Genomic DNA, 17,001 nt, shown 5'->3' with positions numbered 1-17,001 from the left:
TATATATATATATTTTTTTTTTTTTTTTTAAACCTAGCCCAATTGAGTCTCAATTAAAGGGCCTTAGTTGTGAAAGCCATTGACATCTAATGGCCGCTGTACACAAGAGAAGCACAATGAAAGCACCTCTTGTGGCGTGTAAATCAGCCTCTCCAAGTGCATAATAGCTGAAGACGAGAATATGGGGACGGAAACATGTAATCAGAGACACTTGGAGGCCCTTAAATGAAGTGGGCTTTTTTTTTTTTCCTCCAACAATGTCTGTTGTTGTGTGTGATATCAGCGCCATCGCCCCACAATGGCCGCCATCTATCTGTCTTGTTTCTTCTGTCACAAAAATAGATTTATCTTACACCCTCTTTTCACACTCTCAGACGCACCCCCCCACTTCCCCTCCGCCCGTCCCATGCCCGACTAAGCCCCCAGCGTTCACGTTGCTATGGCAGCCAGGCTCCCACCGGGTTGTGACCTCAGATGATTACAGTACAAAGCCTGCTGGGGTCTTGGAAAAGAAAAAAAAGAGCCTTTTGAAGATGAAAAGTCTTTGATGGGTTTGTATTTATGCAAATCTCTTCAGATATGATTTATCCTGGCTGTGATTGAATGGAGAGATGATTAAAATTGGCCCTATTTTGGAAATCCTTCAATGCAGGCCTCGTTCTTTCAGACAAGCGAGTAAGGGGGTACGTTTTGGGTCGCCTACCTGAGATTATCATGGAAAAAGGCGAGGGGGCGCAAAGTTTTCTCCTCCGGTTTGCAGAGTAAGGGGGGGTTACTGGCTTTGAAAAGAAATATCTGATGGAGGGAGGAGGCGTTTGTGTGTTTCCAGATGATAGATTTTGGAATTTGGGCTATCCCACCGGCAGTCCCAAGGCTCGCTGTGAACTGGTCTGCTGGAAAAAAATTGGAACGCTTTGGTCTTTAAAAGAATTAAACTCCGGTTTTAAGATCTGCCTAGGTGAGCTCGCATATTAGCGAGAGGGGGGGGGGGCGGCAGAAGTGTCGCATTGTTGCTCCAGTGGCCCTACTTTCATCGATAGATGTGTGTGCCTGTGTGTGTGTTTGCGCACATGTTTCAAAGACTTTTCAAATCTTGTTTCTTCTCACCTTGATGTGTATGCAAACACTGTGTGTATTTACATGTGCATGCCAAGTCTCTGTCGCCGTGCAGCGTTTTTGAAGACTTCACACAAAAATGAAGAAATATTCCCCGGTGATCATGTAAAATATGTCATTCTGTCTGCTTCTTTGGCGTTTGAACCTTCAGCCGTGTTTTTTCGTGTAATGGCTACTAAGCGAGCGGCGCAGGTCGTGGTGGATCCAGATGCATATCAAAATGGTGGGCTTGCCTTCTCTTCTTTTTTACTCCATGACAGATGTTGAAAGCTGTCATATCGCTTACCGGCAGTCGAACATTTCAATTCCATTTTCTTTTTCACTTTTTTTTCTTTTCTTTTTTTCTTTTTTTTTTTTTACCCCTTGAATTAATTCTCCCACAATAGCGCAGTGTGAGCTCTTTGGAGTGGGCTAATAATGCAGTGGAAAGTGCACTTAGGGTGGCAGCTGCACGGTGAGGAGCAGCAACTTTACAGTCCCTCGGAGCATGGCGCGTCTTTTAATTTATTCATTTAAACATCTATTACAAATGAATTTGGGAATCATCAAAAGGCGGGAAGGGGTTGATGTTATCATTCCCGCTAAAATCTGCAGAGGATACAAAATGTCTGATGTATGTCTGCCGTACAAACAAAATTAATTCAGCGGAACTGCGCGGTGCCGTGTTGTTTTCCTGTTCGCGCAAACAACGAGCTAATGAGTCGCACTGCCTGTGTTCTTCAGTTCGTTGACAGGTTTCAGCGCAGCTTGAAAGGACGGCCGCTGACGGGACCTATTCGCCTGGTGACCTTTGTGGAAACGGCTGTGGGCCTGCTCAACTTTAAGGTAAATTAAAAATGACTAGAGCCCATCCTCCAACCCCCTCCCCCCGCCGAAATTTCTGTATGACGCATTTCCAAGTGTGCTAGATGACTTGTCTCTCTACAATTAGAATTAAATCATGACAATTATATTTTTTAAACATGTATGGTTTGTCTCTTGTATTATTTTTATATCTTATTGTGTGTGTTTTTATTAAGATCATAAAGCTTTTCAAGGTAAACATCAAACAATTTTGGAGATACAGGTACAAATGGTAGCTATCGGACCGTAACGGAATGCATTTTTATACCAACCATCCATTATCCGAACCGCTTCTCCTCACGAGGGGCACGGGTATGCCGGAGCCTGTCCCAGCTGTCTTTGGGCAGCAGGTAGGGTACACCCCGAACTGGTTGCCAGCCAATCACCGGGGCACACATAGACCAACAACCATTCACACTCACAGTTACACCTCGGGACAGTTTAAAGTGTTCAATTAACCCACCTTGCATATTTTTGGAATGTAGGAGGAAATAGTTCTTGAATGTTTGATCATAGTTCTTTGAACTCACTTTGTATCATCGTGGAACTGTTACATTTAATTTTTCCATCTTCCCATACTCATTTTGGGTTTTTTTTGAGTATGCTTCCTTCAGCAGCGTAACTGCTATGTGATGGATCAATAAAAATTCTGTTGCTTGTTTGGAATTGAATGCTGTGCAAAATGGAGCGCACTACATGGCTGTAACCAGCAGAGGTGCTGTTGTTTTACTCTCAAGTAGTTTAAACTACAGTCTCAATCCACGCTGACCTGTGTTGACGGTGCATTTTTTTAGCTCAATATGTCATTGACATGAAAACAGAAGTTCAGAGAGTTCAGACATTGTCCCATCCCAATAAATATCTTTTTTTTTTTAACTTCAGAATTGTTCATTTTCCCCTTAATGAAAGGACATTAGTGTCCACTCCTCGTTCTGCTGTTACACATGATTAAAAAGAGCAGCTGAATAAGAAAAACAATGATATGAAGGCTTGTCTCGAAGCATTTCTCACCATCGTGAGATTTTTCAAAACTTAAAAAGGGAGACGTCCTGGCACTATCCCTTCATGTTTGTACCCACCGGCGGCTTACTGAGTTGTCTAGTATTCTAATTTTCACCCTTGATAGAGAGTCAAGGCGAGGGAAAAGCTTTGCGTTCATTATCATATTTAATAAGACTGAATGTACTTTTGTAATGAGTGCTTTTTTTTTTTTTTTGGTGTTCTTTTTGAAGGCAAATCACAAAGCCAGACTGTTTGAAGTTGAAACACTGGGGTATAATTAGATTCAAGATTTACTCTGCCGTTTCGCCCACTAACTGGCGGCCTGTAACGCACCTGCCTTGCTTCTCTCCAGGCGGTATGCGAGGAAATCCGTCGACTCGCATCTGAGGCGGGCCTCCATCATGACGGTGTGGTGTTCGGTTCTGATGACTTCTGCGCCAGTATAGGTAACTATCACGCCACTTTCCTGTGTTAATCGCGGTTCCATTTTTGTGCATTAATTGCAGTCATTACAGGTGCAACAATGATGGAATGTGACACATGTAAATAGATGCCCCTTTTTTGGGGGGCTTTCTGTAAATTGTTTGCATTTCAAACCAATTTCCACAGGAATGATTGGAACCAGAATCAAGCCACAACTGTTGACATTTTGTAAAACCTTTTAATGACCAATCAGACATTTTTTATTGAACATTTAACAACTGTTGTCTATGGTGTCAATTTAGTTTCAGTCTGTCAACGTAATTGTGCAATTTCAAACTTCAAAATAAGAGCAACAAGCAAAAGTGCAGTGTGTTGTGACTGACAGCTGGGTTTATTTCCCGGATGTATGGATGGATGGGTGGCGGATGGATAGATAGTATAGACATTAGAGGTAGGTTGTTTGGGAGATAATATAGACACATTGTGACGATGGGTGTGCCTGCACGTCCTGCGTAAAACTCTCCAACGTGCACTTGTGTAAATTCCATCAGTTTTTTATTTAAAAAGAAAAAAACAAAAAAGTTTAAAATGTCATAAATTTCATTCACTTCATGATTGTGTCACACTTCGTGTTGATTCTTCATCCCCCAAAAAAATTCACATTTTAGTGTATATCTTTGTTTGAAACCTGAAATGTGGCTAAAGGTCAACAAGTTCAAAGGGGGCTTCTACTTTTGCAGAGCACTGTATATGCACCCGGTCAATAATAGCCATTACCTGCTATACCCGAGTGTGTTAGTAGTGTTTTGCATGTTGTTCAGTGGCGCCGTAAGAAACAATGATTGCAAGTATAAATGTCATGTGATACCCTCTTAACAGTTCTGCCTGGTCCCTCAAGTATGCATGGCTAGAAACAGCTCTGCATACGTGAATCACTGTGTCTGTGTTGAAGTTAACAAGATGGTCGATACCAGGTTCTAAAGCTAGATTCAGACCGAGCCCCACCTCCTGTCTGCTCGAAACAACTCCGGTGTAATCACCAAGTTTGAACATCGCTTATAAATCTGGTGACCTGTGGATGTGTTCATATTTTGGCTGCTAAATGCTATCTAGCTTGGTTGACAGTTCAACAGCTGTCAACAAGTCAATATACTCACCGGATATGCCACCTTCCTCGCTCCCTTTTCTCAAAGCCTGCTCCTTTTTGGCTCAGTCCCAGCTGCAACTGGGAGCTGACTTTGTTGATCTTGCCATGCTGTATGTGTCTCTTTGTGCTGCTGCCTGTGATGTAGTAAATACAATCCAATACAAGATGCACATATAAAATTCTGCCTTTACAGGTATTCCAATTCAAATACATTAATTTGTCACTGTGGTAGTAGTTTATAGTGATGTACAACTGCACTGCATCTAACTTAAGAAACGCGTCTAATATAACTGGTAGTGGAGTGTAAGATAAACTATATTAATATCTGGCTTCTCTAAAAGCAAAATGGGTTTGTTTACTTTCCTGTCATGCACCCCTGCGTGAGAGCAGCATTTGTTTCCGGCGATACTGTATATGTTCCAGACTTCCTCACTCATCGCTCCTCGCTATCCTCACTTCCTGTGCACCCCTTGGCTTCCTTTCGCATTAGCTCGGCTCCCTTTCACACCTTGACACGTGACCCGCGTGCTGTGTGTGTTTACCCAAAGGGGCCACACGGACCAAGGATGCCAAGGAGCTGCTGTACGCCAGGCAGAAAGTGGTCACCACCGCCAAGGCTTTCGGGCTGCAGGCGATCGACCTGGTGTACATTGACTACAAAGATGTGGAGGGGCTGAGGCAGCAGGCCCGGGAAGGAGCTCTCATGGGCTTCACAGGTAAAGCTCATGCTGTTGTACAGTTGATTTTCTTTTTTTAATTAATTTATTTATTTTTTTGAATGGGAACACTAGATTCCAGAAGATACCCCCCCCCAAAAAATAATGTAATGGCAACAATTTTTATTATTTAAAAAATATATATATTTATATATTAGATATGTATATACAGGTATATATCAAGCCACATAGACCTGGAGGAGTCTACTGCTCAGAGCTCCCCAGTTTTACCCCGTGATAACATTAATGCTGCATATTTGGTTCACACACACACACACACACACACACACACACACACACACACACACACACACACACACACACACACACACACATACACAAAAGGAAAAAAAAGCACAGTGATGGGAATGCAGATAAAGACATGCTCACTTTTCCAATCTTGGAAACGTCAGTCCACTCACTTTCCAGCAATCTATTGTGTTGCAGACAAATTTTGTGTTGCATTTTTTATAATTATCTTTTTATAATTTTTTTTTCCATTGCAACATTGTGCTTGACTATAAGGGGTGGATTAAACTTTAATGTCGGTAATCTGAGACTCAGCACTAAACCTTAAAAAAAAATAAAAATAAGTCTCAGATTAATTAATATTAAGTCTACAATTAAGATGTAAATGTATTATTTCCAATACACTCATAGAGGGGTGATGAACATTTTTGACAGTTCAAAACATTTCCATGGACGTATAGTGTCCACTAAACCTGTACTGCATATGGGACAAAATAGCCTCTGTTTTTCTTTTTCCTCTGCTCTGAAATTTTGATGCACATGTTGGTGAAAAACGCAGGTGTGATTAAAGTGAGCTATCAGCCGAGAGCGAAGACGACGTTAACTGGGCACTCTGCGTGTCTGTAGCCAAGCAACCACCTTGAGCGTGTGCGCGCTCATTCAACACACGCCGGCAGGACAGTCCACATCCAGGGATATTCCATTCATTCTCCCCACCCGTCCTGCGGTACATATTTATTCTGGTGTTTTCTCTCCTTTGGGACTCTTGAAGCAATATACAGTACACTCAAGAGCCACTTCATTAGGCATGCACAATCTATTAAGATCTTATCCAAATACTCTGTCTTCACAAAGATCTTATTCATGCTTAGTTTTGACACTGACAGAGAGACCATTAAACCATTTTACTGTAGATCACACTGAGAGCTGTTTCTGCAATTATTTATTAGCACCATCACAAAAATATAAACCGCTCCCAATATGGTTACAAAATAAACTGCCAACCATGATAATGAACATGCTGTTAGATTAATAACTCTCTGGCTGTGTTAATTAAAACGGGAGAGTATTCTGTTTTTGAGAGCAGATGATTTGCTGTTTTCTCAGCTCTCGTTGGAATTGCAAAAGTCAAATTTGGTGCGCATACAGGATTTTATTTGATTAAATGTTTTTCGTAATTGATATTTAAGTTTTTAATTAACATTCCTAATTCTCTGTGAATTATTTTTCAACATTTTTCCCCGTCATTACATGATGTATTTATACTTGATGAAATCCCAGTCTCAGATGGCTGATTCATGCATGTGAATGAAAGCTCCAAATGTACAAAACTGTAGCCAGACATTTAGTTTGAAAACTATTTCTAGTCCTTAAGCAGCAGAGCATTGCAGCCAAAAGCTTGCACAAGCAGTACCTAATTGATCTTTGCGCAATCCACGCCACCATGAACGCAGAGCACAGAAAATGCTCCCACCCTAAATCCTATAATTGGTGAGGAATTGGATTTATACAGCTCCCTTCATGTTACAGTGTATTTACTGTGAAGTACCATGTTTCACATCTCTCTGATCTCTATTCAAGACATTTTTTTGCCTGGTTGAGTTGACAAAATTCTCTGCCCATCACTCGCCTGACAGCGTTTTGCCAAATAGCCGTCGTCCAATGAAGTGACTGCACCACATGGCAGCCCGCGATTGGCCGCTGGGCATGCATGATTCATTTTGGGAGGAGGCGTGTGTGGGTGGGGAGCACCGACTTGGGGTTGCTAGCAATCTGTTTGAAACTGAGGGTACCTGAGTCCCATCGCCTATGCTGTCACGACCATACACACGTCTACACTCTCTAATGTAACACTGCCAACCAAAGATAGGCACATTCTTAAAACACACACCTTAATTCAACAATTCACACTCGTTGCCGCACACTTGCATTTAAAATGTTACACTTGCACTGACTAGCAAAAACAGATTTTTTTGATTTATTGTGTACACACACCCAGGCAAGCGTGACACAAGATTCTCACACATGTGCCTAGCTTCCTCCTGACGTCCAAAGTTCTTTTAGGGCTACACAAATTGAAGAAATTAAATAGTAATGCTTCAATTAAAGTAACTCAAAAAAATTATAGGGCAAAGGGCCTCTTATATTCTTTAAAATGTCATTTTGCAATGGAATTTGCAAATTAAAATTTAGTGGTCATAATTTCTACCTCACCAAATGCCAGAAGTTAGCTTGGATAGGCTCGGGCACGCCTGTAACCCTTGTGAGGATAAGCGGTTTCGATAATGGATGTGGATGTATGAATAAAAAAAAATTTGCAAGAATAATGTTGGATGTTTATGAATTCAATGTACATTTTACAAGAATTAGTAGTATTTGTTGAAATAGACCAAAAATCATAATTTCCTGAGTGTAGAGTTGTTGTAGCGTAAATGCATTACCATCAGAAAAGTTCATTTGAAAGACAAAAAGTTGTAGTGTAATGACAAAATGCGGTGTTGTTTTGTAAGAATACTGATTGCTTGAAGAAAAACTTGTCATTCTGCAAGAATGAATTTCTAGGTTCATTTGAGAAGTTGGAATTTTGTAAGGATCAAGTTGTTGTGTTGCAAGAAAACTGTATTTTACAACAATGCTCCTCATATCAAAAAAAGCTCTTTTGCCAATATAATGTCCATAAATGGGCTCCTCAGTTTATGACTGTTCCATTCCAATGGCGGCGGCGGAATCCGAATTTGTACGTAGCACTGGTAGTCGTAATTACACTACATATTTTCATCAAATACATCTTGGCCATAAATATAAAATAATGAACTGAAAAACACTTAGTATGATGATAACTAAGCATGTCATGTGCTGCGTGATGACGAATTGTCGCGTCGCTCGCCAATCGTAAATGTCATGTTGAGATCATTTGGAATCCCAGGACTCCACTCTAGGAGAAAATTAGTTGCAATGATGGTTAGAGGTTAAGAAAAAAAATATTCAAAAGTAGTTGAGATTAAAGTTGTCATTTTACGAAAACAAATTCAGTACGGTTAAAAAAATGGCTTTACGAGAGCAAGTTACAATTTTACACGGATAGTCGTATCTCAAGGGAACAAAAGATGATCTAAGATCATTTTACAACTACTTTTTAAAACCAAAAAAAAAATAAAAAAATAAAAACTTTACATGATGACTTATTTGTCAACAATCATTCTTGGGTTTCATTTTTCTTAAGCAGGGCCCTGCTACTCCTTCGTAAATGACTCCTCAGCGAGCCAACAAGTGTGCGAATGTGGTTAGTCCCTTAGCCGAGCACGCGTGCGCATACACACATGCACAGAGCGGCTTTCACGCACTTGTCTTCACATCCATGCAAACGCGAAATGAGTGTTTTTAAAATAAATGTCTAGTCGCGCACAAAGGCGTTGACGGGTTGCAGCCTAATTAACGATGTCAGGAGACGTTCAACAGCCTGTAACTGCAGTATGTGTGCGTGTGAGTGTGAGAGCGTGGATACAGTACAAGTGTGTATTAGTGGAGGTTAACCGGGGTGAGGGCAGCTTGAATGGTGGGAGTGGGCCCCTCTCCTCCCACCTTTGCGCCACTCACTCCTGTTTGGTTTGCTTCCTTCAGCTTGGCCTACCTTTTTTTTTTTTTTTTTTTTTTTTTTTTAGTGGGGGGGTGGAATTTGTCGTCCGCCACCAGACATTTCATAACCGGCGTTAACTTATCAAGACAAGTCTGATCTGCGAATGTACACAGGATTACGTCTGTGGCGTTTGCCGTATTTAACCGGGAGGTGATTTGGGGGGTTGGGGGTGTGGGTATAGCAAATATTGAGAGAGGATTGTCTTGGTGTTTCCGACAGACTTGTCATTTGTTCTCTTGTGAAAGATTTCAATGTGGCTGTGACTTTCAAATGAATCAATCTGACGAACGGGGGTTGTTAATTCTTGGAGTTGTCATCAACGAATGTAGTTCAAAGTCTAAAAGAGTGTTTACAAATGAAGTTGTAGGTTTACCATGTTAGTTGGAGTATCATAAGAAGTTGTAAGCAGTCGTCATTGTGCAAGGGAAATACAGTTATGCTTTTAGTATTCTATTTTTCTGAGAATAATTTTGTAATGTCTTGAAAAGAATATTGTCGTGTGATGATAGGGGCTGAGGGGAAGGATTTTATGACAAAGAAAGTGTACTCATACTTTCAAAAGAGTCAAGTTGTAGTATTATGAGAGCGGGCAAAAATGTTGCTTTTTGTTTTCAAATGTTATTTTTTATGAAAACATTCTACGAGCAGAATGCTGGTGTTTTCACCAAAATTCTCAATTGTCTCATTGGTGCTATTTTTGGGAGATGAAAAAAATATATATGTATTTACACAAGAAATAATACATTTGCAAGAACCAAAGTCATGCTATTATGAGAACAGGAAAGATTCGAATAAATTCATAAGAGAGCAAACCCCCGCTACATTGCGGTTCAGTTTTCACTGTCACCCTAATTGTTTTTATTCTATTTTTATACGATTTCTGCAATATTTTCTTATCCATTGTTCTTGTTCTCTCTAAATTTATATTGAGTGTTTAACTGATTTTAGTATGTTTCAAGACCATATAAAAAAACAAACAAAAAAAAAAGATTAAAGTGCATACATTTTTCAAAATCATATTTTAAAAAGGCTATTTCCAGAAAACAGACTTCACTAATTGTGGGAAGCGTCTGGAACATGAGCTCCATGATGGAGGGCGATGAGGGACAGTTGTATTTGTCAAATTGATAGTACCGCGAGGGGGAAAAAAACGTCTGTTTTGGATTGTGGAATAGTAGAGGAATGCGAGTTGAAATTACGCTCAAGAATGAGAAATTCCACCTTGTAAATTATTGATAGCGTTCTTTTGTCCATTATTGTATTGTGCGGGTGTGAGTATAATTTGCATGTCATCACTATCATCTAACTCGGAGAAGCGTGCAAGCTTTAAAAATTCATGGTTTTCAAATTTCCCCTCCCTCGTTGCTGTAACACACCATTATTTTCTCTGTTCTGCCTCTTTTTGGGATTTATTGAAAAACAAATGATTTCAAATGACAGTAAATTAATGGGTTTCTGAAAGCGATAAGTACTCTAAGTGTAATATTTATCTTCATGCTGCAGTTTCATGAGAGGGAAATGATGCGTGAATTAATGTGACACCTCGTTGCACACAGCCTTTCTGCAGAAACACGCTCAAATATATTATAATCAAGGTTATTGAAGAGTGGGGACCAAAAAAAAAAAAAAAAACAGACTCAAGCTCCCGATGTCAATTTTTCTGCTGCCTCCGTTGTTTTAAATGCACACGTTGTGCTTCTGTAAAGTGTTTGGCTGTAAGCGTGGGGCGGTGGGGTGCTCTCGTTAATGATGCGCACAGTCCTCCGGGGTCTGGTGCTGGCCCTCCTCAGACGCCTTGACTATAAACACACACAATTAACTTTTCCTCTGCCGGCCAAATGATTCTCTCCGTGTGTTGTCGCCATTATTTTCTTGCAGCTAAGTTGCCTCGTCTCTCCGCCCCCCCTCACCTGGAATTGTACTTTTTTTTCAGATTTCTTTGCTTTCAAGATAAAAGGTCATTTGGTTTTGTTTTGACCTTTCCAGACTATAACACAAATACAGCTTCAATGTCTTTATTCCCTCGTTTTTGATGTCTTTTTCAGAATTATTACCATGCTATTTTTTTTATCCAAAAATATGTTATGCGTAACCCAAATTAAGCTTCATTTTCTTTTAAATTGTACAAGTGTATTTGATCATATCTACAAGTGTATGGAAGTTTTTGAAAATGTAAAACACCACTCTTGTTGCTGTGCATTTAGGTAAGCAGGTCATCCACCCCGGGCAGGTCCAGGCCGTGCAGGAAGAATTCTCTCCCAGTCAGCAGAGGGTCCAGTGGGCTAAAGAGCTCATTGCTGCATTCGAGCTACACCAGAAAGAAGGAAAGGTAACTTTTTTATTTTTTAACCTAATTTTTTTTTTGCCAGGTTTGTTTATTCTTCATCAACATAATGGTAGCAAATGTGTCTACTTTTACAATGGTTTAGCCAAAAAGAAGCCACTGTGCCTCTCTTCCACTTTTTTTTCCCCCCTTTGGGCCGACACGTCTATTAAGTCACTGAAGCTGCAACCTCATTTGAAGCTCAGTTGAACTCCTAAACGCAGCAATTTAAATGCTCTCTCCAAAGCGATAAGCAGAGTAAGCATTCATAAATGAAGGGACATACAAATACAAAAGTGTGACACAAGTATACTCTTGTATGTTCGCTCTCGCACACCTCCGTAGCTCGCCATAATGCAAAGTGTACACCCTTGGGTGACTCTCAGAGACAGCATAGGAAGAGGCGGAGGTATGGGGGGGAAGTCCTCAGGCCAATTAAGTGTACAATATTATTGTTCCTAATTTAGTGCATGGTTGGATCCTATGTGTCCAGCTCGGTAGGCTATCTGCTGAGGTAATGCACAATCTGCCTACAACTCTCTCTCTCGCTCTCTCTCTTTCACTCGCGGCCCACCAGCACGGCTTTTAGCCTTCATGGCCCCGGGGATTCATATAGGCTTGCCCGTCGTTTTTTTTATGTGTGCCTATGTCAGCGTGTGTACCTGCAAGAGGTTGCGAGAACTTGGTTGTTTTTGTCTTAGAGCATGACAGGTGCTCCCAGCTTTAGATTGATTTTTTTTTTTTTCTAATTTGTTTGTTTATCAAGTCACGCCACCGCCACCCCCGCTCTCATGACATGTACTTTTTAGATTTTTTTTCCAAAATATCACTTTCCTACAAATTAAAGTGTATGACATTTAGTATGGCATCCAACAAAATTGCCACGGCCTCGCCGTACTATAAATGAATATATTAAATAATTCACAAAGAAACATCTTACTTTACTGCAATTATCCCACGCTCAATACATGAAAGTTTATCGTGTATTTTTTTGTCTATCTTTCTTTCACCTTCCCAGGGTGCGTTCACGTTCCACGGTAGCATGATTGACATGCCGTCGCTGAAGCAAGCGCAGAACATCGTCACGCTCTCTGCGGCCGTGCCACAGAAATAATGTGGCCGCCAGGGACCAAATACAAAGAGCTGTTGGTGGGGTGCTGGGGGCCAGGCAGGAACTGGACTTTGCCTGACACTAAGAGAACAGTTTTGTTTCAATTCAGTTTTATTTTTTGGGGGCGGGGGGCAAAAAAAGGTATGACCCATCGTACTTTAGTGCAACCTGGTCTCCCAGGGGCTTCTGGTGGAGGGGCGCCATTTTTCCGTCGTCACGTCCCTACTCCTTCACTCTGCTCAAGGTCATCATGAAAGCATCTTGATGGTTGGAACTGCTGGGCGAAAAGGGTAAACAAACACTATTTTGATTTGCGGGAGATCCATTCACCGTACCCCCCGCCCCCGCCTTATTCAGGGGCCGGCTCATGAACGCGGAACAACGTGAACTCGCCATTTAGCGTCTTTGTGTGGGTCCCTTGAGCAAAAGTCATGCGGCTCCTTGCGCGGGCAGCCTGCGGGTCTAACTGTGGCCAAATATAATAAAAGCTGCCTGATCTCTCATTTAAGGTGAAGCCACTTTATTCCAAGCGGGCGCCTCTTGCAGTACTGTATTCGGGGCCCCGGTGGTGTTGCGTGTCCTACTATCATGCTACAATATGTCTGCGTGGAATTGCACGCAGGCAAACCACGGTGCTCGAGGAGCACTGTTGCCCCAGCACAGCCCATCCTAGCTTTTGTCTTCTCTGGAGGATAATTGAGGGGGGGGTGTCGCGAGTGCTTCATGGTGCCATTGGTGACCATGGCAATGAAAAGCTCGCTTTACACCCCACCTCATCCACTCATCTTCCCCTCGCTTTCTTGCCACTGTATGATGTATTGTGTCTGCAGACAGGCCCGCGTCTGCGCCAGGACGGGACCGGACAAAAAAAAAAAAAAAAAAAGACCGGACAGCGCCCAAGCCAAAGGCCCCAACAGTAAGCTGTCTGTCTGGCATTCGGCCACATTATTCCTCCCCACTCCCGCTTCACTTTTTGCTGTCGTCTATTCACCAGCGTTTGTGTTTGTTTGTTTTCACGACTGATGCAGAGGTCGGTGGACAAAACTGCTGCTCCTATTTATGGCTTTCATTAAGTGAATCCGCACACATGTCCCAACAGTTGGTGTGAGGAAAATGTGGAGACACAAATTGTGGGTGATTTTAGTAGTTTGTTATCATTTTACAATACACTGGCACTAAAGAGTTGAAGCCATTGTTGAAATGTGATTCGTTTGCCAAATGTGTTTCAAAATTCCAGGGATAAAGTGTAACATTTCAGCAATGTTTCTAGAAAAAAAATAAACAAATATAGATTTAAGTTTGTATGAGTTCTGGATAAATTATTCGATCATCATTTTGTAGATTATTTTAGAGATGAAAATAGCAATCCTTATATAGGATCCTTGACAAAAAATAGTTGTTAAAACATTTCTAATTTGATAATTATATGTGTAGCCATGAAAAAATATATATGTTTAAGCGCACACTTGTGCGGTTTCCTGTTCATTTTAAATGCCTTGTATCACTAACGGTACATTTGTTCGAACCGATATATCAATGACAATCAAGACAGCTCAAAAGAGTTGCATTTAAGAGCTGATTGAGACATTTTCCAAAGGTTTTCTTGATAATAATCAAAATCACTTTACAAGTTCTTCCATCAATAGCTATGACATTGTACTGCCAAAAACGGCTCCGTGTTTTGTTGTGTGTCCGGACTTGGTGCACTTTTAGTGGCACCAGACTTTAAAATGAACAAGAATTTGAAAAAAGCATGTGAGCAGGCTCATATTTTTTTTCCATGGCTGCATATATGCTATATGTTTATAGAATATATTCGTCACTTGGAAAACTGTCCCTCAGAATTTAGATGCAACATTTTTCATTCTTTCCTACTAAATTCACCTTAGCAAATATTTTCCCTCTTTGCCTTTTTTCTTCTTTGTGGCAAAATGTGCTGATTTCATTCCATTTAAATGTGTTGCACCTTTTTTTTTTCTGGAATCATTGTTGAGTGGTGGTTCAGAGATGCTGATGTTTGTGGTACCTTGACCGGAAAATAATACAAGGCCTATTTTTAGTGGAATGTCACACTAAAATGTATTGCTTGTTGGAATGTCAACTTAGACGCCAGGAAAAGCAAGCTTTCACTTTAGTTGTCATATTTGTGAAATGTTTTTCCTCTACCCCTCTCCCTCCTACTGAGTTCATGACTGTGGAGTTGAGCTGTTTGGAAATGACCGTGTGGAAGGCACAGGAAAATAGTCGTTGGTTCATTTTTTTGTGTGATTTCCTAAAAAAAAAAACCAAAATGCGTGTCCCATCTCAATTTTAGAAGAATACTGACATTTTGTAGGGTGTCCTCAATTGTAAATTCCACTTAGATCTGCACAACACTTTTTTTAATGGAAAAAAAAATTATTGGAGAGCAACATGTCATTATTTATTCATTTGTTTATTTTATAACCCTCTTTGCAGTTGGAGTGATGCTCATGTGATTGTAAATTTGTCCACCGTGAGTATAATCTGGGTTTTTTATGATGACCGAACTTTTGCTAAACATGCCAGTTGTCAACAGGTGTCCCATGCCGAGAGGAAGGAAGGAGCTATAAGCTGGAATGGTGGAAATAATGACTTCAGTATTTCTCCCCTTCCCCCTCAGTCTCCCCCCACTCCCCCCCAAAAAAACGCTAGTGTTCATGTCACACCCTTTTTATCTTTTTATTCGGATTTTCGCCCCACAAAAACGAGACTCCAATGACATCTCTGTAGATTAGACGGGTCCCTGCGCGTGTCTCCGCACTGTGTAATGCTACGTGACGTGTCTATTATGCGTGGAACTGATATCATCTCCCATCCCGCTCGGCTGCTTTATTTAAACTCGTGTCGTCGGCGTTTCCCCGAGAGACAGACAGAGAGAGTAAATTACAATTAACGCGATTAGAAGCTCGCCCAATTTGCGGCGGGAATCAATTAGGCTGCGAGCAGGGTTTGGTGAAGTGTTGCCTGAGATCGCTTTCACAAATGACGAGCCGAGGGGGCGGCGTGAGCAAGTGCGTGCATTTATGCAAAACGTCGTCGGAGGAGAATTAAAACGTCGCGTTTTACATATTTCTCCATTAATCTTAATGGGGCCCGTGTGGCAGGCAAATGTGTGTGCTTTTATTCAAATTCCCCCTCCCCGCCCGGGGATTCTCCCAAATAATTGCTTGATGTTTTAATAGACTTCTAATGACAATATATGAGCAGCTAACTGCAGCTGAACGTCGTTCTACATGAGGGTCAAAAATGGGTGTGACCTGATCCATCAGGATTAACGTTTCAATGTTTTGCATAATGTCTCAATAAGGTAATTTGAGATAGATGACATTTACTGTATAATTCTTCAAAAAGGGGTGGGGGTATCCATTACAAGTGTCATAGTGCTTAACTTTTTCTATGATTTCCGACTAAATTCTCAATAGGATGATGTTGATGTTACTGAGCCTGACCTTGCGCAAATGATTTTAGCACAAAAAGAAAATCTGGGTGGATGCTTTAGAGGACAAATTTGATTTAAAATTAAACATGCCTTTGTACTAAATGCCTAGTCTGTTGTTATGGAGAAATCTCTGTTGGAAAAATAAAAGCGATTCAGTCCTCATTAATCACCCGGGGAAAGTAAAATGTCAGTTTTCAAAATAGAATAGAGGTAAAATGCCGTTGTTTCCTGCTCTAGGTGAGACATGATAATCTAATTCATTTAATCCAAATCAATAATAGAAAATGGAACATAAAATTCATTTGAAGTAAAAAGAGTTGTATATTTTAGAAAAGTTAAATAGTCTATCATGTTTTCCAACAGATATCTTTTTTTTTTTTTTTTACATGGTTATGTGCTTTATTTCTGCTGGCATAATATGTGAATTCAAGCCATGACTGATTTCATTAAATAAATTATGTCAGATTCTGGTGGGCACCAAGCACATTATTTTTTACAGTCAAATTCTGATTGATGCAAAATGAAAATAAGCTTCCCTTTCAAGGCAGGTGTACAAACAGCCCTCCTGCTGATGAGGCTGAATGGGGCTCTTCAGAAGGCCCCCGAAAGAGATCATGGGGTTGCCTGTCCAGAAATACAATTTTAAGTTGTAGCATGAAATTCTAAATAATAATAATTCATTTTAACATCACATTTTATACAGGTCTCAAGTCAGCTGGACCTCCATGTCATCCAAAATCCACTCCTTTCTGTGTAGAAACCTTGTACTTCTGGGGCCATATCAAAGTATAAACAGGCACTCGCGGAGCACACTAGAATCTGGAAGGGGGAGTGTTGAGTGAGTGGGACATGCTAAGGGCAACTTGAACCTTTGTTGTTGTTGGGTTTTTTTTGTTTGTTTGTTTTGTTTTTTAAACTTAAGTGTCCACCTGTCATGTGACGTTTTTCACCCAATTTTATTTTTCCCAATATTT

The 17,001-nt window shown here is 40.8% G+C and overlaps 1 protein-coding gene across 1 annotated transcript in view; it reads left to right on the top strand.

Moving 5' to 3' along the window:
- Nucleotides 1-13,760, top strand: part of clybl (citrate lyase beta like) — a 62,814-nt gene extending 49,054 nt beyond the window's left edge. The window contains exons 4-8 of the mRNA XM_019882497.1: nucleotides 1,840-1,941; nucleotides 3,314-3,407; nucleotides 5,080-5,247; nucleotides 11,338-11,462; nucleotides 12,475-13,760. Coding sequence (XP_019738056.1) covers nucleotides 1,840-1,941; nucleotides 3,314-3,407; nucleotides 5,080-5,247; nucleotides 11,338-11,462; nucleotides 12,475-12,570 — 585 coding nt within the window. The 3' untranslated portion in view covers nucleotides 12,571-13,760. The remainder of the gene's footprint in view (nucleotides 1-1,839; nucleotides 1,942-3,313; nucleotides 3,408-5,079; nucleotides 5,248-11,337; nucleotides 11,463-12,474) is intronic.
- The last annotated feature ends 3,241 nt before the right edge of the window (nucleotides 13,761-17,001 follow it).

The sequence above is a fragment of the Hippocampus comes genome, unplaced genomic scaffold (genome assembly GCF_001891065.2).
Source record: "Hippocampus comes isolate QL1 unplaced genomic scaffold, H_comes_QL1_v1.1 scaffold111, whole genome shotgun sequence".
Taxonomy (NCBI): domain Eukaryota; kingdom Metazoa; phylum Chordata; class Actinopteri; order Syngnathiformes; family Syngnathidae; genus Hippocampus; species Hippocampus comes.
The sequence above is the reverse complement of the archived record's forward strand: the minus strand, read 5'-3'. Positions and strand labels throughout refer to the sequence as shown.